Source organism: Protopterus annectens, chromosome 9.part0 (genome assembly GCF_019279795.1).
Source record: "Protopterus annectens isolate FY-2018-M chromosome 9.part0, PAN1.0, whole genome shotgun sequence".
NCBI lineage: Eukaryota > Metazoa > Chordata > Ceratodontiformes > Protopteridae > Protopterus > Protopterus annectens.
In genome coordinates this window covers 1117139318-1117165850 of record NC_056743.1, presented here as the reverse complement: position 1 = coordinate 1117165850, position 26533 = coordinate 1117139318, and the positions used below count along the sequence as shown (strand labels likewise).

The window sequence follows — 26533 nt, the reverse complement described above, 5'->3', positions numbered from 1 at the left end:
CAATATTCAGCTAATCTCACTATATTTTCTTGACAGATCTAAAGAATGATTCCATGGTTACTTACTAGAGCAAGGAAAGAGGAAGTAGGTGAGGGGCCCTTCCTTGTTGGGTAACAAAAACTGCTCTGAGACTGCAATTTCACATAATATTAAACATTTTTAGTGATGGATTACAGAATGATATCCCATGCATCTGGTCATGTGACTTCTGGTCCCCGTGCTTCCCCCCTTAGCTAGAAGCAGTCATGATTTAGCACATATATGACAACAATGCACAAATCCTTGCTAAGATGTGCTGTGGCTCCTGGAAGTCATAAAATGATTTCCAGCTTCCACCCTTCCAGAGTAGCAATTAGTTCACACTATGACAATGCAGGGAGCTTCCTAGTACAGACTTTCTCTAGCTCCATGAAGAACTGTAAGATACTGTCTTTATGGCCTAAGCCAGGTAATTTAATTTCAAACTAGTTTCCAAGCTTGAAATTAACCTCTGTTCTTCCAGTATTCTCTGTTAAAACATATGCATTGTGTGTTGCTTTTCCTGTCCGTACATTTTTAACACAAGCAGCTTTACAAGTACATTTTTCAACACACGCATCTGTACAAATTGGTTTGATGTACAAATGACATATAATTCTTTACAAAACTCCAGCTAGCTGTGCTGGCATATGATACACATCCACTGCCCTACTTCTCCTGGCATAGCTGACAATACCTCACATCGTCACATGCCCTATTTCAGGATTGCTTATAATATGCATCCATTAAGGTGCATTTAGCAGCCATCTCTGTCTATGAAAGGGTCCTGCCTCGTACTTTTTCTTTTGGTAAAACATTTCACGAAAGCAGTATTGCTTATGAGACCCTCTTGCAAGCAAATTTCTATTCCGTACAATCTCAACTATGTTCTGGAAAAATTGACTTTACCACCTTTCGAACCAGCTGCTCGGAGTGATCTGAAGTTCTTAATGTGGAAAACTGTTTTGCTTATTGCACTGACATCTACAAGACAAGTCTTTAAGCTGCAAGCTTCCACAGGGTTAGGGTTGAGTAATGCACCAACCCCTCTTTCATGCCAAAATTGGTCTCAGAATTCACATTTTATCAGTCTGATAAACCTGTGTTCTTCCCAGAACCTAAGAATAAGGGGGAAGAGGGTACATCATGATTGTGCATCAATAGCTCAGGTACTACCTTGACTGAATGAAGCCCTCCAGGAAGACTGTAAAGCTTTTTTGTTTCCTATATGGGGCAAAGAAGGGTCGACCTGTTTCTAAGCAAACAATTGCTTATTGGTTGTTCTCTGTTATTTTTTTGTTACACCCACCATGGCAAGGCAAATCGAGGCAGGGTAAAGGTACATTCCAAACAGGGCCTTTTCCTCTTCAGTGGTATATTGAAAAGGAGTGGACTCGAAGTATTCTAGACAGTAACTTGATCCTCTCTTCATAGCTTAACAAAGCACTACAAGCTGGATACCTTTTCTTAATCCAGAGTAGGCTTTGCTAGGACATTTCTTCAGGGGATTCTGGACCCTTATCCTTCCCCCTCCCAGGATGGGTAAACTTTGGGAATCTCCCCAAATGTCAGTAAGCATTGTGTTTGTTAAACATAGTACAGCTGCATAAGTTTTACTTATCGTAGCAATAGATGTTCATAGGACACACTGTCTTACTGGCAGTACCCATCCACGATCCTCTTATTTTGTATGTATATAGTTTAGTATTGGATTTGCTGTTGAAGTTGAGCACCAACAGACTGTGTGTGTGGTTTTTGGTTTGGAACAGTAGATGTTTGCAAAGCTTGCATTTTCATTTCTTTCAGTTGGACCCTAGAAAACTGAACTGGTCTTGTCGGCGTGTCTGAAAGGCAGTCGATGTATTGCTAGGTGACCCATCACACATACAGGCAGTAGAAGGGACTTAGCTTTGGTAGACAGCCAGAGGAAGGTTGCAGGGCACTACTACCTGAATGCCAGTAAAGCAGTGAATTGTAGAAACATCTACTGTTACAGGTAAGTAAAACTTGCACAGCTGTACTTTCCATAGCATTGAGGACCTGTGTTCACATTTGTTAAGGGGAGAGAGACATCTGGATAGGCTGCCATCATGTCACAGATCAGAGTATCTTATGCTGTTGTCGGCATCCTGACAGTTGAAAACTTTTAGACTTGGCCCTCTCAGCAGGGTAGTGAGTTTCGAATGTCACCTTGAGGACTAACTGTGTCTTTCACATGTGAATTAATTCATCTGCTAATTTGCTTACAGAGGCTCACTGAACGCCAACTCCTAGAATGCTTGTACCATCTTGCCTGTCCTTCTGTGGTACATGTGGAAGGTAGATGCCTCACTTTAACCCACCCTCACTCCCTGGAATGGGCACATGCACCTGCCTGCACCATTGAGTGCCCAAGCATTTAATTATTGTCTGGTCACTTGGTCTGTAGTGAGGGCTTCATTACAGTACACCCCCTTTGTAGGTTTGCCCCAGGAGAACGTGACTGAATAATGAAGTACCAAGGTGCTAATCACGGTGCTGTTACTGTGACTGATCCAAAGTCGTCTTAAGACCCGAAGGTCTTACTGGCTGGATTCTGCTGAATTCAAAGTCTAGTTGTCGCAGCAACTTTCAGAATATACACTGATGCAGCACCTAACTCTGTTACTTGTACATTGATGCAGTAATTAATAAATAGCTTTTTATAACAAACCACACGTACTTTTGCAGCTTAGTTATACCTGTAACTTTTTACTTCTTGTTCAGCATAAATAACTTTTTTGTACAAAATACTTCTCCCAACAGTTTCATTTGTTATAGTCTCTTTATAGTGGTTTTGCATCCTGTTTTTCTCCTTGGTATTCTGTTTTGGTCTTTGTATGAAAACATCTGTTTGCTGGTGTTTGCAGAAAAATTTTTCATCCTGTAGAGAAATAATGCTGGTATTGTGTTTATCCATTCACACTCTATTTTAGACCATTTTGTAGTACTGCTTATACAGTCAGTGTAAAACTGAGAAAGTACCCCTCCCCCTGTAGTATTGCAGTAGTGTTTATTTGCTTTATGCTGTATGACTAGAATGTATACCAGCCCAACACTTTGGTTATACATTTACTTTATTAGATTACTAACAAACTATGGACCTTTGTCTGATTTGATAATTATTTGGCGGTTTTCAATGACAGAATATATTTTTTTCTGTTGCCTTTGCTGTCTACTACTACTAGTAGTTATTTGTATCTTCCTGTATACTTAATTTGAACTGTATGTATACTATAGCCCATTTGTGGGCTGTACTTTATGTAACACAGTTTTTTTTTTTACTTAACATTTACTTGATTGTCCGTGACATGCATGCACAGTTGTGACGTTTTATTACAATTACCAAATAGTGTTGCATGTGAACATTTAACAGTTATGTTTTAATAACAATAATGGTTTTTAGAAAAACTCAAGCCACTTTTCTGGCAATCAGTCTTTTTTTTAACTTTATCTTTCCAACATTTCCTGTAACTATTCATCCAGTCTGAGAAAAGCTCACATTTCAGACTTTGTAAACTATAGTTAACCCTTTTGGCTTTTTTCCTGTTGTCATCTGTTAAGTGTTTGTTATTTGCAAAACTATGCATTTATACTACATAAATAAACATTATTTTACAATTAGCGTACATGTTTTTGTAACTTGGATTTCAGCATTTTTTTTTTATTTATTTAACTGGTCTGCCATTCATTTTACAAAGACTGCTGGACTGATACCATCTGTGATTTTATTTATTTTTAAAATTCAGAACTTTAACTGTTTGGTGTGGTGTTACTATACAATTCTAAAAAAAAATAGATATTGGCTTAACTAACACGTTTATATCTACATGATTTACATTTGCTGTTGTCTGCCTTTTCTCTTGTGCATTTTAACAGGTGTACTTTAGATGAAAATAAAATACATGCATGTCAGTCTTGCGACTTCAGATTTTTACTGTTAACTATTTTCATTTGATTTTTATGCGCTAGAACTGTTTTGTTTACCTTTTGACTATGCTATGAGAATTAGTCATACGCTCTACTTTACTGTAGTACTGATATCTTGCTTTAACTGAATGAAAGTCACATCAGAGCCTACTATGTATGCTTAACCATTTTCAAAACACATATTATAAAATATATCTCTTTTGTACAGATCAGCGTAGTTTCCTGCACTTTTACAGTGTTTTCTTAAGCTCAGCTGTTGTATGGAGGAAGTCAGTTTGTCAGTTCAGCTAATTTATTTTCTTTATCCTTTAACTGCTGTTCAAGAGTTTTCTGTAATTCTGCATGGTCTTTCTGACATTTTTCAGTAACCTGTTCTACTGAATCTAAAACTCCTATGCAGTTTTGAAAAAAATGTTTGTATAACTTGTCTAAACTTCCTGAACTCATTGTGTCTGTCTTTTAGAAGTTTATTACATTATTTTGTAATAAGATATACTGGATGTTCTGTCAGTAAGTGATTTGACTTCTGTTGTAACTGTGAAATAAACCTTTTACATGTGGTGACAGGACATAACTGTCCAACATCTGAATATAATGTAAGCATATTAACTCTTTGTGGTTCTTTGCCATTAACATCTGTATTTTTAGGACATTGTACACAAAGTTTCATATGATTTATACAATAAACATTTGTCATACCTCACATGGTTTTCTTTGGGATACCAGTCAGATATTGTAATCCATTTGCATAATGCCTTACTAGCAACTTGCCCATATAAGGTTTTACATTTACTAATGTGCTGTGTATACCAACACTGCAGTTTACTCCATATTTTATCTTGTTCTGCTACATTAAGAGTAAAGCTTGACTTACACCTGCTTGAATTCTGTCTATTAGCATCTATACTAAAAATGTGACACTGAAAAGGGTCTTGCCACTTAGCAAGAAAACAGGCTGTTGTTGCAGATGGCTGGAAATTTTTCAGAGTCACTCGAGAAGCTGGTGAAACACAGCAGGCAGCGAGATGCTGTGAAAAGTTGGTGTTCACCTTTCTTGGAGAATTTATGGCACTGCGACTTTCCTGCACTGCAGTTTCAATCTGGATTCAGGCATCTGAGAAACTGTACTACTGCAAGCTGCATAAACTAGAATACTTTTGTTTAGGATTTACACATATGTACAAATGTTAGTTACTGCAATTTGACTGAAGTGACCCTCTGCAGGTCTTACCATCACTCCCCCTGTGTTTGAATGCAGGCTAGGCTCACCATTGAAAAATGAAGCATCAAGGTGCTGTTACTGTGATGGATCCAAAGCCGTCTTAAGACCCTAAGAGCCTACTGGCTGGATTCTGCTGAAATCAGTCTGTTACCCACAGAAACTTGCAGAATATATACTGAGGTAGCACCTAACTCTGTTACTTGTACAGTGATGCAGTAATTAATAGCTTTTTATAACAAACCACACGTACTACTGTTGCAGCTTTAATTACACCGCACCACTTTTTACTTCTCGTTCAGCATAAATGATAGTTTTTTGTATAAAATACTTCTCCCAACAATTTCATTTGCTATAGTCTCTTTGTAGTGGTTTTACATACTGTTTTTCTTCTTGGTATTCTGTTTTGGTCTTTGTATGAAAACATCTGTTTGCTGGTGTTTGCAGAAAAATATGTTTTCATCTTGTAGATAAATAATGCTGGTATTGTCTTTATCCATTCAAACTTCCTTGCTTAACAGTGTCATATGATAGAAACATGTACAGATTGTTTTCCTGTTCATTCTTAACAGAAGCTGCATACATCCTGCTTTTTTACATTTTTGCTCTTACTGACCATGTGAAATGCATACATCCTGGTTTTTACATTTTTGCTAAGTCTGTAAGAGGCCAGCTTTCTTGCTGACTGTGTGAAATGCATACTGATTCTATAGGAAAACATGTCCATTAAGTAAATTCCTTATTTTTCAAGCCACAGTCATTTAGTATCGATGCTAATCACATATTGCTAAACTCTATTTCTACATTTAAGAAAGCTTTATTTTATACCTTATTTATGTTGCATATTTGTAGCAAAATGACTTTCAACCTTAATACCTTGTTGAGCATACTCTTAACAGTGACCTCCATTTGCCAGTTATTTCAACTCAATAGCATAGCTCACCATATTACAGTAAGAGGCTCTAATGACTTTGGAATACATGACTTTACTCCATCCTGATGCAGTAAGTAGATTACCCAGGAGTAAATGCCAGTGGTACATAGGAATAGTGTTAGCTTGCGTGTCTCTGGTGTCCCTCATTCCACTTCTACCCACTTAAAAAATCATAATGCATACAAAATGAACCTAAACGTGGAAGCCCTTAATATTGGGTTAGCCTCCATAGTGTCCCCCAAGTATCATTAAACACACTCTGGAAAAAATTGTAGTAGGGCTCATTCAGAAAGTCTGAGGGTCCATGTGCTTGGTACAAGTTACATAAGATACATTGGTGTAATGGAAATAATAGCAACAGCTGAAAGCTAAAATTTTGCACAATGTCAAACAATATCATAGTAGTACATCATCATGCATGTGGTAATGTTTTTTTTCACTCTCCAGGTTCAAGGAGCTTGCATTTTCATCTCCACTTTCTTGTTGGATGCATGCAGTTTGACCTAGGAGGCAGGCAGACATGATTTTCAAGGCACTCTGTATTCCTTCTCAGTACAACATATTGGCAGATTAACTGTGCTGACCAGAAATAGATGTTAGAGAAGGAATATTTTTCTGGATCTGGTCAATAGGTGGGATTTCCTATTGCTTCACCAGAAAATTACAAAATAATTTCATAGATCCCTTTTCCCAGGTCCTGGGTAGCAGATGTTTTCTCCTTTTTTAGTTTTAGAAAAGTAGGCTGGACAGGCTCGTTTTTGTATGCCTTTCCACTAGTACCTTACCTCAGGGTTATACAAAATTTAGTGCAGGTCAAACCAAATGCCACTGGTGGCCACTTTTGTTTGATGTAGTACTTGTTCTTCCTCCTAATGATCATGGTATGGGCATATCCTTTACCACTGCCCAGTGTGTGAACCTCTTGATACCGTCATGAGATCTGTCCCACACCTCATCCTTAAGATCTTAAGACTGACCGTGTGGATGGTCTACTTGTCATTACCTTTAGGCCTTTGTTTTCTGAGGACATGCTTTCTATTTATATGAGGGTCGAAACCTAATAAGAGGAAGTTGAAAAAAATGGAAAAAATATTCCTGAAGGGGACTCGGCACATGGTGTCCATTTTCCTGTTACCTGTCAAACCGTTTTTAAATCTGGGTGGATTTACACCTCATGGTGTATGCATCTAACATTTCAGCATGCCTGCCTTGAGAAACCCCACTCTGTTTTAGACTAGCTGGAAAACAAATCTTCATGGGGAGTCCTTCGCAAACGTCATCTTGGTGTCCTCTCTACCATGTGATCTCAGTTGTATCCTAGAAAAGTTAACATTGCATTTGTTTTTTTTGAGTCTGCTGCTACTGCACCCTTCAAGTACTTGTCCTGGGAATATGTTTTTAGTGGCAGTACCCTCCTCCAGAAGAATTTCTGAATACAGTCCCTCATGTGCAGAGAACATTTTCTCATTGTCCACAAGATGGGGTCAAATTTTACTCTACCCATTCCATCATGCCTAAAGTAGTGACTGGAGTATCCTTGCATCTGACATCCACCTCCCTATTTTTACTTTACACCCCACCCCCATTTTGGGGAGGATCTTGCATTCTATAGGTATGCAGCTGAGATCCTATCTGAACAAAACAGACCAGCTGTTTGTGTCCTTTGCCCATGGGAGCTCAAACATAGTTTCAAAGAAATAATTTCTATATGGGTAGTTCATTGAATCTTCCTGACAGAACTGTTCCAAGATAAGTGAGGTTGCATTCTGGTAGAGGCATTGCAGTCAATTCTTCCTAGAAGGGTCAATAGTTTTCCATTTTGGAAGTAACTGGTCATCTCTTCATACATTACACCTGGATATTTCCTCCGGGCCACTTCTGTGTTGCAAGGCCTCTTACAACTCGCTCTCTTCTCAGGTCCAGCCACTTTAAGGTTTGCAAGTTTTGAGATTTTTTTCAAGTAATTATCACTGCAGCAGTGGACAGTATGTTTGAATATGATACACCTGTATTAGGAATTTGCAAAATTGTATATGTTAGAGTTGTCTGCATTTGGATCCATATCTTCCTCTCTCCAACATTTTTTTTTCCTTTCCTGGAGTGTATTTAGTGTTGGAATCCATACATACTCATTACCTTCTCCCTCTGTCACTCTCATAAAGTTCAGTTTCTCCTCAGCTTTAACTAGTTTTGTAGATCCCTTCTGTTTGAAAATGCTAGTTAGGAGTCTGCTTTATGCAGTGACTTGTGCTGTGGTGTTAGATCTTACCTCAAGGTGTCTAGTATTTGGAGATGCAGCTTTGTTGGTTCCCTGTGGTTGAGCACCTTGGTCAGGGATCTGCTTTATACAGTGACCTTTTTTGTGGTGTGGTCTTAGACTTTACCACAAGGGGAAACCAGGGGTAGCAAACTAAGTATGGTGTTACTGGATTTCCATTGTATACTGATCAGGTTAAAAGGGTGTCTGCCTGGCTGGGTGGTGCAAAGCTCTGAAACTTAGGCTGGATGTAAGGCATTCTATTACAGAAGTCCCAAATAATCACTGCTGCAGCAGTGGCCATACTTAAAATATTTGCAGTTAAGGTGAATTCCTAAGAGAACTGTAATGTACTGCAGAGTAGTAAAATATATATATAATTTGAGTGGTGTCCTATCACCATACTACTTATACCAAACACTTAAAATATAAGGTTCACCTTGTCAGAGCTCTAACTTACTGTTCCAGGTTTAACAAAAACAAGTGTCAAGCCAGCATAGAACTCTGTTAAATGCATTACATTTTAAAATAAGCACTTTTGCCCTTTTACTACAGGGCATCTTCAGTTACAAGAAAATCCCTATACCCCCATGATTTATACTGTTTGAAATTTAATCATTCAATCTAAATATTCCTTCAGTTATTAGATTATACATCTTTAAGGCGTAAGTACATGACATCACATATAAAAACTAATATAAGAATTGCTCATAATCACACACAATACATTACAATTCTTAATTATTTAAAATTTTAAAATATATCTTAAAACCAATATTATATTTTTATATTGGTTACTGTTCCAGGTTGTAGGATCCTACATTACTGCTTATGTATGCAGAACCTCTGCTGGGGCGAGAATACTAAAAATTTCAGTCCTAAGAATTCTCAAATGTATACAGCAGTGCTTCTGTTTGAAGCTAGTAATTTAGTTGGTAGTACTGGCAGCATTTCTTATTTAGTTATGTGTAAGTTTTTAATCTTTTAAGTTAGTACTTGGCATATAATATCTTGAGAATTAACTTCATTGGGCATTTTCTCCCTGCAGTAAATGAAGCTGTTTCACCCAAGAGATGGGAAACTCCGAGTAGCTGGGAGACTCCACCTTGTGAGGAGGACTGGGACAATGGTAAGAACATTAACAGCATTTGATGATTTGCCATCTTATTTCAGGTCATGCTTGTATCTTAATTGGAAATTTTCCCATGTTCAGCCTTTAATCCCCTTGATTACTTCATAGTTGTCAACAGAGACTGCTGCCCCACTCCTTACATGTAATAATTCTGAGGTCGCTATGTCTTGTAAGGGGAATTCTCTGAGCTATAGTTTTGCTTTTAACATGCAATTAAGAGCTTTCACAGTTTAGTAATTGCATTGTAGTGTGTAAATTGCAAGTCTGTCACAAGTCTGTCTCGCACCCCAAGTAGGTTTTATAGTATTAGGAAGGGCATATAGGTATTGTTTAGGGACCTAGTGACTGATCTTTGTAATATACTCGTATGTTTGAGGGCATCCAGACCCCCTTTAATGTTAAGGAAAGCTGGATCACCAACAGATTTGGTTAAAAAAATGTACACCTTGGCCACCCTGCACATTTATGACGTGCAAAAATATGTTCAAGTACAAAGATGACATTTCTGAAACACAGTAGAGGAGATGGCTCAAAATGTCTTGGATGAAGATGTGTGAGAAAGCACTTTGTAAAGTGCTTCTGTGATGAAGTGGATGCATGTGCCAGGGTGGTAGCATTGGGAACATGTTTCTAAAGAGATGAGCCTGCATTAGAATTAAGCTTTACTGAAGATGTTGAGTAGCAGTTGTATCCGGGTCCATGTTTAGTCATTGAACAGCATGTTCATCAAACACTAAACATTGAATCTTCCTTTGATGTAAAGTTATACGATGATTTGGCTTTTTGATTAAATTATGATAGTTGGCCAACATCAAGGAAGTGGAACGGAGCACTTACTGGTAACTTAAGTACAAGGAAACCTGCCCTTTCCCCATTGTAGTGTGATCTGAGTTGGTATGTATGATTAGCAGGGGTTGTAGGAGTGAACGGTGTTCACCTAATCTTTCTCTTATGGGGGCTGTGCACCCCTCTGCTAATTTTATATACCAACTCTGAGCTTGCACTGCAGTGGGGAAAGGGCAGGTTTCCTTACAGCTAAGTTTCCATAAGTGCTTTGTTCTACTTCCTTGATGTTGGCCAAATATTGTTCCATGTAAATCTTTACAATGATTTGGCATTTTGATTAAAGGAAGGATCGATGTTTAGTGTTCTGTGAATGTGCAGTTTGACTAAATATAGACTCATTATACCGCCTAGATAAAAGTTGCTTTTTGTTAACCCTCCGAGGTGGTGTTAAAAAATGGAGGAACAGGGCAAATCTCATCAGTAGGTAAGGCAGTTTTTCTACTCCCGAAGTATTTAGCCGTTCATTAAATTATCCCCAAAATCAGTGGTATTCCTGCAGAAAATAGTAATGGGTAGTTGTAAACAAAAGTACTAGTCTTAAAAGAGGCAGCAGTTTCATAGTAACAGAAGGGAGATAAGATGGGCTTGCTGGGGAATCTCTTTTCACCTGTACAAAGTCCCATCTGCTGTAACCGTCTTAAAATTTTTCTCCGTGTCCCATCTCCTCCAGAGTTGGAGTGTCTTAATATTTAGAGAGCTGGTCCTTTCTGGCTTTGGATCAGCAGGTCTTAGAAGCCATAAATATAGGTTACACTTCCAAATTCTAGTAGTTTTTTAGAGGAGTATGTCCTATGGTCAGTAGTCTGCTTCGTGTCAAAATCTGTTTTTATGCCAGCTTGTAGACTGCAGAGCAGGAGATAATATACTCCAGGCCAAGCAGGGGGAAAGTGTTCTGCTCAAGACTCTCTTGTCAAAGTAAAGTTTGTGGAGGCTTTCCTAGATCTGTTGAACCCAAGAAGATTTTTGGTGTTAAACATTTTAGGATGCCTTCTCTGCAGTTGTCCTGACCCTTAAAGGAAGCCATTCTACTTATGAGATGCCTATCAGCATGCACACATATACAGAGCACCTAAAGTTTGAGATTTGCAGTAGGGCATTCACACATTACCTCCTTTTGTCCTCCTCTCTAGTGTACCCACAGTGTGTGCCAAATGGTAAACACAGGTGAAGTCACCTGAGACATTTACATTTTCCCACACCTTAACAGATGTCTGACCCAGGCTAGTTCCTGTATAAAGCTTCAAGGTCAAGTCCGTTACAATTTTTGCTGCCTGCAGAACCCGAGTGTCTTTTACTTTCAGAAATTCAGTCATTCTGTCTTGCATGTAACTTTCAGCAGCGTTGGTTAGGAACATCAACTCGCAGAAAGTCCTTTACGGTTAGGGAAAAAAATACGTGTGTGTGTTACATACATACATACATATATACACACACACACACACACACACACACACACATAAATTTATATATAAAATGGGTGTGTTTTAGTTACCTTTTAGAAGTGCATGCCTTTTAACTTTAAAAATGTACTTTAAGATTCAAAGGAAAAAAAAGACTAACATTTTTTGCAGGGGGCTTTACCTTCAGTCATCCCCGAGTAGGAATTGTTCCCCATGGCCCATGCTATTGTACCACTCCATAGGAAGAATACTGCATGATAATTGCAGTTTCGGAATTCAGGTATATTCTTCCATATTACACTTGTTATCTTGTCAAATGGCTTGCAGTTGCAGTCACTGAACTTTCTATAGGCACCCATAAATCTCTCCAAACATTTTCCTTCCTGTGCATCTTGTAGAAACCAGCATTTGCAACAAGGACCTTCTTCATGGTCCTGTTGTGCATGTTAGTTTCTGCCTGAATTGTCTTGCAGATAGTTCCTTAGAAGTGTTAGGGACCACCATTGCCAGTCCATCCACTAGGGGGTTTCCATGATCTTAGCAGTTGGGCAAGAACATAACTGTACATGGCCCAAGTCATCAGCAGTTCATGATTGCACTTCTTTGTACTTGGTCCAGGCAAGTAGTGGACTATATATGCTTCACGCCTAGTATTGGAAGCCTGTCTGAGTTAGCTTAAGGTTTAGGTTCTTTATTTATTTTATCTGTTTGACCGGTAAGCAAGCTGAACTCTGTGTTGTCCCTTTTCAGGGGTGACTGGGAACCATTGATGTTATGTGGTCCTATCTCGCCTACATTAATTACTGTTCTCGGCTCCGACTCGGCCGACTGTTTTCTAGCACAAAGTCTCTAATTGGCTGGGCTAACCGGTATCCCAGGATGCACCTCGCCCCAACCCTCAGATCTCGTTTGCCGCTCGTTGAGTTAGGACGTGGTCTCGAGCTTGGCTGTGGCTAAGTACACTTTTACTAAACTTTCTAAAGTTTTGTACTTCTCTTTTATACAAAAAAAGCTATTCTCATAGCTATATTATGTTTTGTGTGTGTTTGAGCCTGTTCGGTTCGTTTTTTGGAGAGTGTGTCTGGTTTCCCTTGTGTTTGGTGGGCTAGGCCCGTTTAATTTAGAGGGACCTAGTCCTCTCCTTCACATTCGTCCTATAGTGTGTTTTGTTGTCTGTTCCTTTTCCTAGGGATCGTTTAAATTAGAGTTCCTGTGTCCAGTAGTGTTTCCCGCCTTTCTCCTGTTGTTGTTGAGTGTTTGGATATTGTTGGACATGTCGAAAGAGCAGAAGGAGCATAAACCCTCCGGGTTTAAAAAAATGCTCTAAATGTGCTTATAAAATGTCTATTACAGATGGGCATGCCATCTGTGTTTATTGCCTTGGTGCGATTCATTTACAAGAATCATGCAGTGTCTGCCATTCCTTCAGCTCTAGGGTGCTGCAGGAAAGGAAAAATAAACTGATTTTGAAGGGCCTAGTCAAGCCCTCTTTTGAAAAGGATCTAGAGTCTGCTTCTTCTACTGGCAAGTCTAAATATACCAGAACTAAGAAAAGATCTCTGGCTCCATCTAGTTCTTGGGAGCCCCCGGAGAAGATTTTGAAAATAGTTACAACCTCCTCGGCTCCTTTGGCTTCGGAGCCGCAGGACAAGAGCTCTGTTTTGGGTACTGCCTACTCAGCTCCATTGTCCTTGGGGCGGCAGGAGGTATCTGTGGTACTGGAGTCTACCTCGGATCCGATCATTTTGGAGCCAATTCGGAGCCGGTCACCCAGTGTTAGACAGGAGTCCATAGGTAGGAGATCCTCATCTCCTTCAGTTTCCTCCAAATCCTCGAGGTTGTCTGATTTGGACGTGGATAGGGTGGTCCAGAGGCTCCTTCAGTCACGGTGTTAGCCAAATTGTTTTCGGCTCCGACCCAGTCGGCTTCGGAGCCTACCCCCTTGTTGGTACCGATGATTCCTCCTCCGAGCACCTCTGTGTCGTCGGAGCCGGAGTGTTCGGCGCCGAGTGATGTCCTTGCGCCGGCTCGGATACCCCTGGCGGGTTTATCGGAGCAGTCGTCGGCTCCATCCATTTCGGTTCCGTCATTTGGTTTCGGCACTAGGGTTTCCTCGGTCGGGCCCGAGGGGGATGCATCGGGACTTCTGTCGGCCCCGAGTCTCCCTCTCGGTGCTTCGGCTAGGGGGACCCCGACTCCGGTTGTGGTATCGGAGACTGGTCAGTCCTCTGATTCGGGGGGGGGGGTGCCTTCGAGGCCATGAGCGCACTGGCCAGGTCGTCGGTGACATCACTTGGATCTGTCGCTCCGTCCCCATACACCCTGGCTAGAGCCTCTGACGCCCCTTATCTGTGGACAGTGGAGCTCGAAGGCCTGAGGACACCCCCATGAGTGGTCCCCAACTTTCTGAGGGTCCCTCAGAATCTGTGCCTGAGGAGCCTCCCAGGAAGAAGTTGTGCAAGAGGAAGCACATAGACTCCCAAGATGAGTCCATCAACTCTGATACCGACCTTGAAGATGCAGAGGGGTCCCCTAAGTCGTCCTCCGATGTCTCTTTCTCTGACATCCTGGAGATATTGAGGCAGAGAGGCGACTGGCCTTCCAATACCCCCTCTGAGGAGGAGTCTGTATTCCTCAAGGCCTTCAGAGCTCAACCTTCCGCCTTCTGGGTGTCTCCACCGTTCGATGAACTCTTAGACCTGATTTGTCGAAGGGTGTGGGAGCACCCTGATTCCGTGGAACCGGTGCCCAGTCCGAATAAGTTCCTGTCTGCTCCCCCAGGGATTCTTGACAAAAGGGGTTCCTGTAGATGCCATGGTGGTGGCGTCAGCCACTCAGCAGGAAGTTGCAGAGACTTCTTCCGTCCATCCTCCTAACAAGGAGTCCAGGAGTATGGATCTGTATGGGAAGCGTACCCCGTCTTCAGCGACCTTTACACTGCGGTCACTGAATTTTTGTCACTTTACTCTGCTCCAGAGAGATCTCCTCAAAGAGTTGGGAGATACCTTGACGGGTAACATGCCTGAGACGGTAGTGCAGACTGTTAACGCCCAGTTGTCTACCCTTGGTTTCCATTGTCCACTCGTCCATGAGGCTCATATCTTATGCAGCCGAAGGGGCGAGTAGGGCAGCTAGTTCAGTTTTGGCTCTTAGGAGGCAAGTCTGGATGCGCCTATATCACTTTGCGGAGGCCTTCAAGTCTTCCTTCACTGACGCCCCCTTCGATGGGTCCTCTCTTTTCGGACCCAAAGTGAAAGACACTCTCACCAGATGTGAGCAGGAGGGTAAGACTTTATCTGCCATAGGGGGCCGTTTTTCTCTTCCCTCTAGGCCTTATCCCAAGGCTCAGAGAGGAGGGAAGATGTGATTCAAGAATCAAAAAAGTCTTTCCCCGCCACCACTCATGGTGAGCCCCCCTCCAGTGGCAGAGGAGGGGGGAATTATTCTGGAGGACGCCGTCCTAGGGGCAGAGGAGGCCCCCGCAATTTGGGAGACCCCGACTCCTTTCGTGGATCTTCCTATCAGCATCCCTGAGGGATCACCCGACTGTGCTATTCTGGAGCCAGTCAGGGGCCGTTTTTCGAGGCATCCTCAAGCCTGCAAGAGCATCACTCAGGATCTATGGGTGCTTCGAATAATTACCAGAGGTTACACCATTCCCTTTGCTTCACCCCCTCCCCCAATCAAAAAAATCCCGGACGTTCCACCCAGTCAAAGGGATCAAGCAGCACTAGAGATATCAAAGCTGCTAAGAAAAGGAGTCATCCAACCGGTCCCCTCAGACCAGATCGGATCAGGAACTTTCTCAAGACTCTTTTTGGTGCCGAAAAAAACAGGGGATCTGAGACCCATTATGGATCTCAGCCGATTGAATCACTACTTCTTGAAGTCCAAATTCCGAATGGTCACTTTTCAATCCATCTTCCCATTGCTGGGAGAGGGAGTATGGATGTGCTCCATCAATCTCAAGGATGCCTATTACCACATCAAGACATCCAGGAATCATTTACGCTTCCGGCTGGGAGCCAGTCATTTCCAGTTTTGAGCCCTGCCCTTTGGTCTCACCACAGCCCCCAGGGTGTTTACCAAGTGTTTGGCAGTGGTGATAGCTCACCTGAGATGTCTAGGATTCCAGGCGTAACCCGTTTTTTGGTTTTTTTTTTTTTGCATTCTTAACGGATGTCAGAAAAAGAAAAATAACTGTATTTCTTCTTGGAGAGAGCAGACCCGCGATAGGATTATCATACATTGTGTATACCTTGTTTAGGGCCTGAAACTTATTCTGATGATGATGATGATTCCCACTCTTCCAAGCCCTCCTTCTGGATTTTCATTTTTCAGAGACTCTTCACTCATGAGGAGCACAATTAAATGGAAGGCCAAGATTACTCTGACTCCAGAAATGGTGTACTCTCTGAGAGGATAAAGAGGCAAGGGCTTTGATAGGTGGGGTAAGAAAGTATATACTTCTTTCACTTGAAATAGACTTGCTTTGGAACTGTCAGTTTCACATGCCTATCAAAAATCTCCTCCTTTCACAATTGAAAAAATCTGGGTGATGCTTTGGATGAGGTATAGGAGTGTAATTTGCTTGCTGGATAGTTCATGTGTGTCTGCTCATTGGGTAGCAAGCATTCTTGCATGTGGTTTTGATGCTGTGCAGGCCTCGAGGGTGAGATCAGCTCACCCTGCTGGTGAGGGCAGGGGGGCAGGGGCTGGGGTCCTCGCAGCAGAGACCAATGACCTGCCTTTTCGGCTGCCAGTGGACGTGGACTCTGGCAGCTCCTTTCCGAGGGGTGTAAAGTCTGTCTCAAAGAAAATTTGGAATTAATCACTCAAGACAGATGGGTGCTGGATATCATCATTCATCAGGGTTTTTTTTTTTTTCCACACAATGCCCCTTCAAAAGGCATGCCAGATGTTCTCCTCCACAAAGAAAAAGGCTCACAAGCAAGTTTTCTCAGTTACTCCAGATAGGGGCTATTCAGCCAGTCCTTATCTATCCTCAACACTTATGGACATTCCCCAGTTCAAGATGTTTTGACGTTAGCAACTGCTACCTCTGCTGGGCAAGGATCACTGGACTGCCTTTTTGGCTCAAAGGAACACCTTCTACAGCATCTCTGGAATATGTAGCAGTGCTAAGATGATGCCTAGGGTATTCTGTGAACGAATAAGTCCAGTCTAGTACCCTCTCAAGACATGTGCTTTCTGGGTGTGAGACTGAATACAGCAGCCCAGATGGCCTTCAATGGTATCTCAAAAATGTATGGACTCAGCACTGCAAGAGATTTGACACTGTCATTCAAATAATACCTGCCTTCAAAAGGAATTTCTTGTGTGGGCTCAGGAATGTCACCTAAACAAGGAATGCTCTGTCTTTCCTTTTCCTTACCTGGACGATTGGCTCCTTGCCGCCCCCACCAGGCATCTCCTCATTCAAGCCAGGGAGGCTACCATAACCCTTTGCCAAAGGCTGGGATTTACATTAAACTGGGAAAAATCTGCCTTGCTGCCCTCACAGCGTGTTGTATTTATAGGCACAGAGCTAGACTCTGTTCAAATGACGGCCTTTCTACCTCTAGAAAGGTTAACAGTGTTGCAATCTCAGGTCCAAGCTTTGTTGCCCCGCAAGAAGGTTCAAGCCAGGTTAGTTCTTCAGCTATTGGGATCCATGGCAGCGACCATCATGCTAATGCCCTTAGCCAGGCTACACATGCGGATCCTCCACTGGCTCCTTTCACTCCAGTGGTCCTTTCAAAAATTCCATCTCTCTCATCCAATTCTCCTCACGGAACAATGCAGACAGGATCCCCGTTGGTGGTTATGTTCCTCCAACCTGGACAAGGGGAGGAATCTCGTTCCTTTGTCTCTGGCTGCCACAGTGACCTCGGACGCTTCCCAGATAGGGTGGGGGGGCATTATCTGTGAAGAACTGTCCAAGGCACGTGGCAGGATCACGAGGTACACTTACACATCAATGTCCTAGAGATGAGAGCAGTGCTATTAGCGTTGCAAGCACTCCAGAGCTCTCTTCCCTGGGGAACGATTGCTATTCACTCGGACAGCATGTCAGTTGTGTGGTACCTGAACAAGCAAGGAGGAACCAAGTCTTACCCCCTTTGCAGAGAAGCCATGAGAGTGTGGAATTGGGCAGTGTCTTCCCTACAGTTTATAGTGGCAATGCAAATTCTGGGAAAATCCAACGTGATAGCAGATAGGCTAAGCAGAGCTATTCTGATGCCCTACGAGTGGTCTCTGAACAACCAAGTTGCGACTCGGATATTCAGCAGGTGGGGTCAGCCTTGCTGCAATCTCTTTGCCAGTCCTCTCAATGCCAAATGCAGCAACTACTTCACCCTGACCCCCCCCCCCCAGGGGGAGTCACCCAGGGACACACACTAGTCCACGGTTGGCCTCCTGGTCTGCTCCATGCCTTTCCTTCATTTCCTCTGTTACCAAGAGTGATTCAGAAAGCCATTTACTTGGGAAGCAAGATGATTCTAATTGCTCCACACTGGCCCCGCCAAGTCTGGTTCCCCTTCCTTCAGCAGTACACAGTGGACGGTCCTTGGACTCTGGATTCAGTGCCAGACCTATTGACTGACATGTAGGGACAGTTCTACCCCTCCCTACAGTCCCTCAGGTTGACAACCTGGCTGCTCCACTTCCATCATTAGTTAGACTACATTCCCTTTCGCCTGAGGTGGTGCATATCTTATCGTCGTCTCACAAGTCCTCCAGCAAATGGAAGAGATTTTCCACCTGGGCTCAGGCCCAAGGCCTGGACCCTTTCACAGCCCCTATATCGGCGGTCTTAGACTTTATAGCTGTGCTCTTCTGACAGGGCTCCGCTCCCACGACCATTAAGGTGCAGCTGGCGGCCATTTCTAACGTCCATGTATCCTACGAGCCCGCTCTTATGGGCCATAAACTTTGCAAGGCCTTTTTGAAAGGAGCCTGGTTACTTCGCCCTCCTGTGTCAGAACCCGTCATGCCATGGGATTTAAATCTGGTGTTGCAAGCCATCTCTTCTCCACCCTTTGAGCCGGCTGCCACTTGCGAACTAAAATTCTTATCCTGGAAGACGGCGTTCTTGGTGGCCATCACTTCGGCTAGAAGCGTATCAGAACTTCAAGCGTTGTCCATTAAGCCCTGTATTTGATCTTCCATAAGGCCAGGGTATCCTTGAGACTTAATCCGTCCTTCCTCCCTAAGGTGTCTTCCACGTTTAACCTCCATCAATCCATTGAGTTACCTGTGTTTTTTTCCAAACTTCTTCAACAAAGCAGAGTTCAAATTTCATCAATTGGATGTGCATAGACAACTGAGATTCTATTTACACAGGACGAAACATGCAAGAAAATTGGATCAATTGTTTGTGTCCTCCTCAGAGAATAGAACGGGTGGCCCTGTTTCCAAGTGCACAATTTCTAAGTGGATTAAGGTTTGCATTTCCTTTATTTACTCATCAGCAGGCAGAAATTTACCATATCCAGTTAAGGCTCATTCCACCAGGGCAGTCTCGACTTCAATAGCGTATCATGCCAGGCTTTCCTTGGGCGACATTTGTGCAGCGGCCACCTGGGCTTCTCATCATACCATTATCTCTCCTTACAAGCTGGACGTGGCATCTAGAGGCCAGGCTTCCTTTGGTTCCACTGTTCTCAGGAGTATTTTCCTATGAGCCTCCCGGGTTAGAGGTGCTATGGACGCTGTCCCATCAGTAATGAATGTAGGCGAGATAGGACCACATAACATCAGTTAGTTATGTACTCACCATAACGATCGATGTATGTGGTCCATCTTGCCTACATTCTTACATACCCTCCCACCTGCCCCCTTCCTGAAGGATTGCTCTGAGACCCTTCAGAATTGTTTTTTATTCCTTTTTCCTGGTGGGTGATATTCCTCTTACTGAGGTTTGTGTATGTAGAGTGATTGCGATGTATGCAAACAAGATCTGGGGGTTAGGGCAAGGTGCATCCTGGGATACCAGTTAGCTCAACCAATTAGAGACTTCGTGTTAGAAAATAGTCGGCCGAGTCGGAGCCGATTCTCGGCTCCGAACCCATCAGTAATGAATGTAGGCGAGATGGACCACATACATCGATCGTTATGGTGAGTACATAACTAACTGTTTTGTTTGTGACATGCTGAAAGTCACACAGGCAAATGGAGGTGGAAGAAATCAGGCCCTATACACTGGGAACAAGAAGCAACTCGGTTAACAGCTCAGAGCTGTAGTCCACTCTGTTGATAACTGCTTAACCAGGTCAACGAACTTGAGGTATAGGCACATAAGCATACAGCTATATCAAACATAAAATTAATTGACAGTATTTTGTTCTCTCCTTTACCCTGCCCTACAACTAAGATGGCTAATGATACTTGCAGGCAGTAGTACAGAAAGTGGTACAGTACCAGACAGGAAGAGGGGAAATCACTCTTAGAATAATACATAGGTATGTAGTTAATGACCCTAGGTATAGGAAACTGCACATCATGTGGAACTCCTTCCAGAAAGTTCACTCTGAATGTACAGCTTGTAGAGGCTAGAAGTGCATCTACCATACCTGCCTTCTTAAATGACTGGTAAACACTCCTGTTTCATTGTGCCAGATGGAGAGACAGCTGTGAAAGTGAAGAAATATATCTGTTTTCAACTAGTGTTTAGAGAGAAGTGAAGTAGTTATTGTAAGCCTAGAAGTAACTTGCAATTTTTTGTCTCTAAAGGGACCCAGTCCATTAAAGACCGTGGATGGTTGTCAGTGAACTATTTGAAGAACAGAGACAAACTGAATTTGGTGTATTGCTTACTTTGTCAGTGAGGCACTGGTTTGTGGTATAAAAATTTCAGACAAGTTCTGGAATATTAAGTGTAATAGACCTGGCATTGCCAAAAGCTGTTGCTGTATACAGAGGAAATCACTAGTACATAGTTAATAGAATTGACTAACTTGTGCAAGTTTAAATTGTGAGTCAAAGAAGGCTAAAATGAGAACTGAAATATGAATTCAACACTGAATATAAAAAAGAACTTGCCAAATCATAATGCAGACAAAAATCAAGGAGGTAGAGGGGAAAATACCATGAATTTGAAATTGGAGCTTTATATAATAGCTATAAAAATAAGCACGAGAGAAAGCTCTATGGTGCTTTTGATAGTTTTACTGTTTATAAAGAAAAAAAGTTGATACTTAAAAGGGAAATGCATTCAAAAGAATGTACATGTTGAACAAAAACCTAAAATTGAGCTGTTCGTCGACACTAGTAAAGTGAAACACTAATACATTATCTAAACATCAGATGTGTTCACACAAGAATGCAAGTCGGACTGATGTCAAGATGTACTGAGAATTAGTAAGCAGGGTATTGAATTTAAACTGGAAGTAGATGCCAGATGTAGCATTTTCCCTGAAGATACTACTAATCAGGGTTCAAAGGCATTGTATGGAGAACTTGACTGCACAGTAACATGTTCAAGGCATCAAGTGAGGCAGTTAAAACGTGAATGCAGCACTGAGTTGTGCAAGATCGTTTTCTCAAATTGTACCACTTCAGTCAAGTCTCCTAATATTTAGGTCGTTTGCAGTATGTGACTAAGAATGTTTAATTGTGTGGAAGCACAAAATGCTTATTGCACAGTCATTGACAAAACCTGTTTGAACACTTTACTGAGCCATATCTGCAAATTCCTTTATGACTTTCCTGTTTTTTCAAAGATTACAAAATTTGCTTGGAAAATGCACCATAAAAGTTCAACTTATTCTGTGACAGCAATTTATTCTACAAAGAAAGTATGCAGCCTGATTATAAGTAATGATAAGCAGGAACTGAAACAAATGGAAAACTTGGATGTCATTAAGAAGCAGCTGTGAAGAAAAATCAGATTTATATTAGTAAATCGGTTAAAGGAGAACCACAGCCACAGACTCAAACACGTTTATTCCATCACGGTATGGTGTTTCCTACATTTTAACAACACTCTCGGACTATTTCCAGTTTTTTTAAATATTTTTATACATAATTTCTGAGTCTGCCCACATGGGGTCTGGCATCTTGAAATAATTCTGATTGTTTAGTCTGTCCCATAATACAGTGCTTGGCTGTAAATAATTGTCATGTATTCCTATTTCTTCCTGAAGCGCCTGTCACTGCATTGATTTTACATGCATACGCTGCTGTCCAGTCAGTTTTAAGTAAATTTCATTCCATTCAATGACTACTTAAAACGCAAACAGTGCAAATGCTACAGAACCGACTTTCAAAGTGCTTTTACTGCTGCTTCTTAGAATAGCCAAAATGCAGTGCTTTGTGAAACCTTAAGTGTACTACTTTTCTCATCTCCCATCCCCCTTCACACCCAATTTCCCCTAGCTGTCAGTGTGCTAAGGGTAATTTGAGCTGTTACCACCTGTGATTGACAGCCCGCAGCAGGAGACTTGACTCGTGTATTGTTTCCTTGTTCTAGCTTTTACTTTCTGTATGGGTAGGGAAAGGACCAGGCAGCTTTTGCGTCACAGCATGGGTGGGCTTTTAGGAAGGGTGTGGAAATGTCAGTTTGGGGAAGGAACTGGCCAGAAAACTACCTGTATTCATAGGTGTTGGCGTCAATGAATTGGAGACTGCAGCAAGCTTTATCAGGGTGGGGCTAAAGTTTTTGAAAGTGAGAACACCACAGTACAGTAAGGTACTGTTCTAGTGGAGAAAAACAGTTCATTTAAAATATTTTACGTGCTGTGTTGCTGTTTATTCATAGCAGGGACAGTAAATAGGGAGAAGGACAGAGAAGTTGAGCATTTAATAAGAAAATCCCATTGTTGCCCTTTAACAGAGAAAATTAACTGTTGCTTACAACTGAATTGGCCACAACATAATCTTGTCAGGATACTTTGCCTAGATTCTGTGGTGGCATAGTGGACCTGGTGAATGTTAGTAAGGAATTGAGGTACACACAGGTGGTAAAGGAGTCTACACATAAGGATAAAATTCTTGACAGTCTGTAAAGAATGTGAATGCTAAACGTGAATGTGTTACGGATCCAGAATTAAATGGCTCCTATCACCTAAGAGTATCCTGGGAATACTTAAGAATATCCTGAGAATACTTGAACTGTGTGACTGGGGACTCAGGCATGTCCAGAAAGAAAGTAGGTATTTTACACAGGTGATTTTGTATGGATTTCTGAAAAATTAAAAGGGAGCATTAGGATCGGTTTGGAAAAAATATATTCACCAACTGATAGAGGAATAATGTTCCCCTAGTACCAGGTATGCCATCAGATTGTTTACTTCCATGGTGTAAACACCCTAGAAGAGGGTAGGAAGAAACATTATTAGCACTGGAAAAAGTGTAAAATAAAACTCTGTAATAGAACAAGATATGTAGAATCAGAGAACAACTTCAGGATGCTTTTGAGATCTGAGAGCTGCAAGTATGGGGACAACTTAGCTTAGGTTGCCATACAAAAGATAATAAGAAAACTTTTTTTGAGCATCTGAAGCAATTTAGGGAAAGATCCTCAATCCAGCCTTAATATTGTATCAAGAGGCAGTTCTGTAACATATTCTAAGTGTCATACATATGTTTTCTCAGACAATTTAATAAAGATACAGTACGTGTGAAGTAGGAGTTTAACATATCTATTTTTCAGGGTTGGAGTCCTGTCCGAAAATAAATTATGCTACTTTGGAAAAAGTCTTAAATCATTTAAGACCCATACTGTTGCAGCACCAAATGGGTCTGATTTTTTTTCTTCTGGGGCTTTATTATTAAGGATATTGTCCCATGTCTTGTGCATCTCTTTCAAGAATCTTTGCTTACAAGTTATGACCCTAAAGCGAAGAAAGACACTCTAGTGCTACCAGTTCTTAATAGTAGGGTAGTAGGGCTGCTTCAATTGTGGAGGATTACTGGCCTATAGGTTTAACATGTACTTCATGTAAATGTTTTGAAAAAGTCCTTTTAGTTATTTTTTGATATTTTAGACTTGAAGCATGACTTAAAGCAGTATTGTTTTGTTCTAGGATATGCACGCCAAACAAATTCACTTTGTTTTACCAGGCTGTTTTGGAAGCCTTGGGTGAGAGGTTACCAGTAGATATTGTATATTTGGATGTTACTAAGGCTTTCGATATGGTATGGCATGTCATAAGTGTCATTAAAGATTTAAAAAAAAAAAAAAAACATGAATTAGGTCGTAAGATAGGGGAATTGTTGGTTAAAACATGGAAGGTACAGGGCAAAAATAGGTATTAACCCTGATGTTCCAAAGGGGTTAGCATAGGTTCCTATCATATTTTGCAATATTTATATCCCATTTTCCTAGCAAACAAGATCTGGTTGAGTATGTATATGGATGACTTAGAAGTAGCGTCAAGAAATTGCATCAGTTGCTGATCAATTTGGAGTGCAAGGTTATTTGGAAAAACTGGAATCTTGGATTGTGTTGTGCTGTGAAGTTGCATGATAGACTAGGGTTATGCACTTTGTTACTCCTGTGCCATGAAAGATTCCTTGTTGAAGGGGTAGAGATAATAAGCAACCTGGGTATTAAGACTGAATTTTTTTTAGGTCTAACCTAATAGACATACTTGGGTGTTATGAGATTAAAACTATTATCTGAACTATTGCAGCAGAGACTAAATAAATATTTCCAATGTATAAAGCAGCAGACCAGTACTTGAGCATGGACCATCTTTTTGCAGTTTTACCACTGCTGTTTTAAGATTTCAGATGGTCTAGAAAAGCTTTACTAGGAAAGATAAAGGTCTAAGAGATCTTAAATTTAAGAACAGGTTGGAAATACCATCACTTTGCTGTGATAAGTATAGCTTGGTTAGGGGAAATTGTCTTTTACAAAAGCTTCCATAATATTTATTGTGCAAGTATATGGATTAATAAACAGGGCCACAATTTACTGACAAGACCTAATAACCTGTTTGTTGATGTAAAAATAAAGTAAACTAGAATTGTAGAGAATTTAATAGTAGAGCAGGGTGATTTGTGGAATTCATTTCCACCACAAGTAAAGAAACTGTAAATTCTAAATTCTTTAAAGAGTTTACGCAAGTAGATGGGAGTCTGGTATTTTATCTCAGGATAGTGAGAGCAAACTCTTGAAAGGCATTTTTTAAATTTTTGAAATATTAACCGTGAGCATTCTTTTTAGTTGTAAGAGCAGAAATCAGAGATTTTTTTAGATACGTTTGAGGACTGCTCCATCTTGTGTTCATTTTGTGCCTTTTGGTAGGTGCAGGTTTCTTGGACTTCAGTGTGGTAGATAAGTAGCACCATAGGTATCGGCGATAACTATTCACAGATAATTAGTGATACTTGGAAATGACCTAAACATAATTTAGTCAGTAGCTTGGGGTCTGTTAGTATTGGGTCAGAAACAAGAAGAGCATAACAAGAAACTGATATGGCTGTGAAGTAGGCAACATCGTTTCAAGTTATTTAAGAAAAAAATTTAATTTGAAAGACCGATCTGAAGTACTTGGACCATGTTTTAATACAGGATGGACCAAAGGTCCTTGTAGGACTTAGACTTGTGTAAGAAGGAAGGCGAGCAGGCTTTACATGATTCCTAGAATGATGCTTTGTCTAGCAGAGTTTTACCTAATACATTTGTGAAAATTGTGCATTGAAAAAAGTGTTATAGCAAACTGTAGCTGAGATTAGAGTTGTGAGCAAGAAACGTCTTCAAATGCCCTATTCTTAAACTACTGTGATGTGAATATACAAGTTGAGCTTTAAGTAGATGCTAATCATAGTGGTACAAGAACTGTGATCCAATGGGAAAATAGACCAGTTGCTTATGGGTCAAGGTCATTTACCTATGTGGTAATGAGGTTCATCTGGAAAGCAACTAAGGTCTTACTAGAACACAGTTGGAATGTTTTAGTACAGAGCATGTCCATGATTGCAAAGGATATTTAACTCAAGATGCAGAACTGTTATCTAAAAGTAGTAAAATGCAGGACAGTTAAAGGACTAGAACAGTTACTCTGAGTAGTATATATTTAATAGAGAAGCACAAAAAAACTGCTAGAAGAACTAGGGAATAATGTGAAATAAACTGACACTAACTTGGAAAATAAGATGCTGAGGGATTATTGAAAAGAAAGGCTAGCATGACCAAAAGCCTTCATTACGGGAAGACTATTTCTTTCAGGGAAGAAATAAGTGGCATCCAAGACCTGATGCTTAAAGCTTGGCAATCAGTTGAGAGGACAAATGCTTTGGAGGGTTTAAGAGTTGCTTTTACTCCTGAACTCTTTACAGTTCACTATTCCCTGAAGCAAGTGTTGCAGGTATGTCCGGTCTGCATTGTGCACATTAACTGTCAAATAGAGAACATGGCAACAGAGAAAACTGTATCATCTATGCAGATGAATGAGTGCAAATTTGTTCAGTTTAATAAAATCTTGTATCCTTATCTGCAATTAGCCCAAGTCCTGATTTTTTTTCATCTTTTTTTATCCCATCTGCTTGTTGACCATCAGCTTGCCTACAGTGAACTAAACCAGTCTTTTCCTGGTGCAATGACCCACGGCATGGGAGACTGTCATCCAGACATTCATTGGATTTAATTTTATGGCCCTAATCTCACTCTTAGATGGGAGTGTGTACTGTCACATGTATGAGGGTATGGAATTGCTTCTGTTATGGGTATGCCCATTCCTTCTCACACCCAATGAAGATTGCCTTGTATATGTGGCTTGGTACAGACCATGTCCGCATCCTGACGTTTGCTGCATGTAAAACGCCTTCC

The 26533-nt window shown here is 41.2% G+C and overlaps 1 protein-coding gene across 3 annotated transcripts in view; it reads left to right on the top strand.

Moving 5' to 3' along the window:
* The window catches only part of GTSF1 (gametocyte specific factor 1), a 1343308-nt gene that overhangs the window by 856356 nt on the left and 460419 nt on the right, over positions 1 to 26533 (top strand). For all 3 annotated transcript variants that reach the window (XM_044083970.1, XM_044083971.1, XM_044083972.1), the window contains exon 6: positions 9425 to 9505. In XM_044083970.1, coding sequence (XP_043939905.1) covers positions 9425 to 9505 — 81 coding nt within the window. The remainder of the gene's footprint in view (positions 1 to 9424; positions 9506 to 26533) is intronic.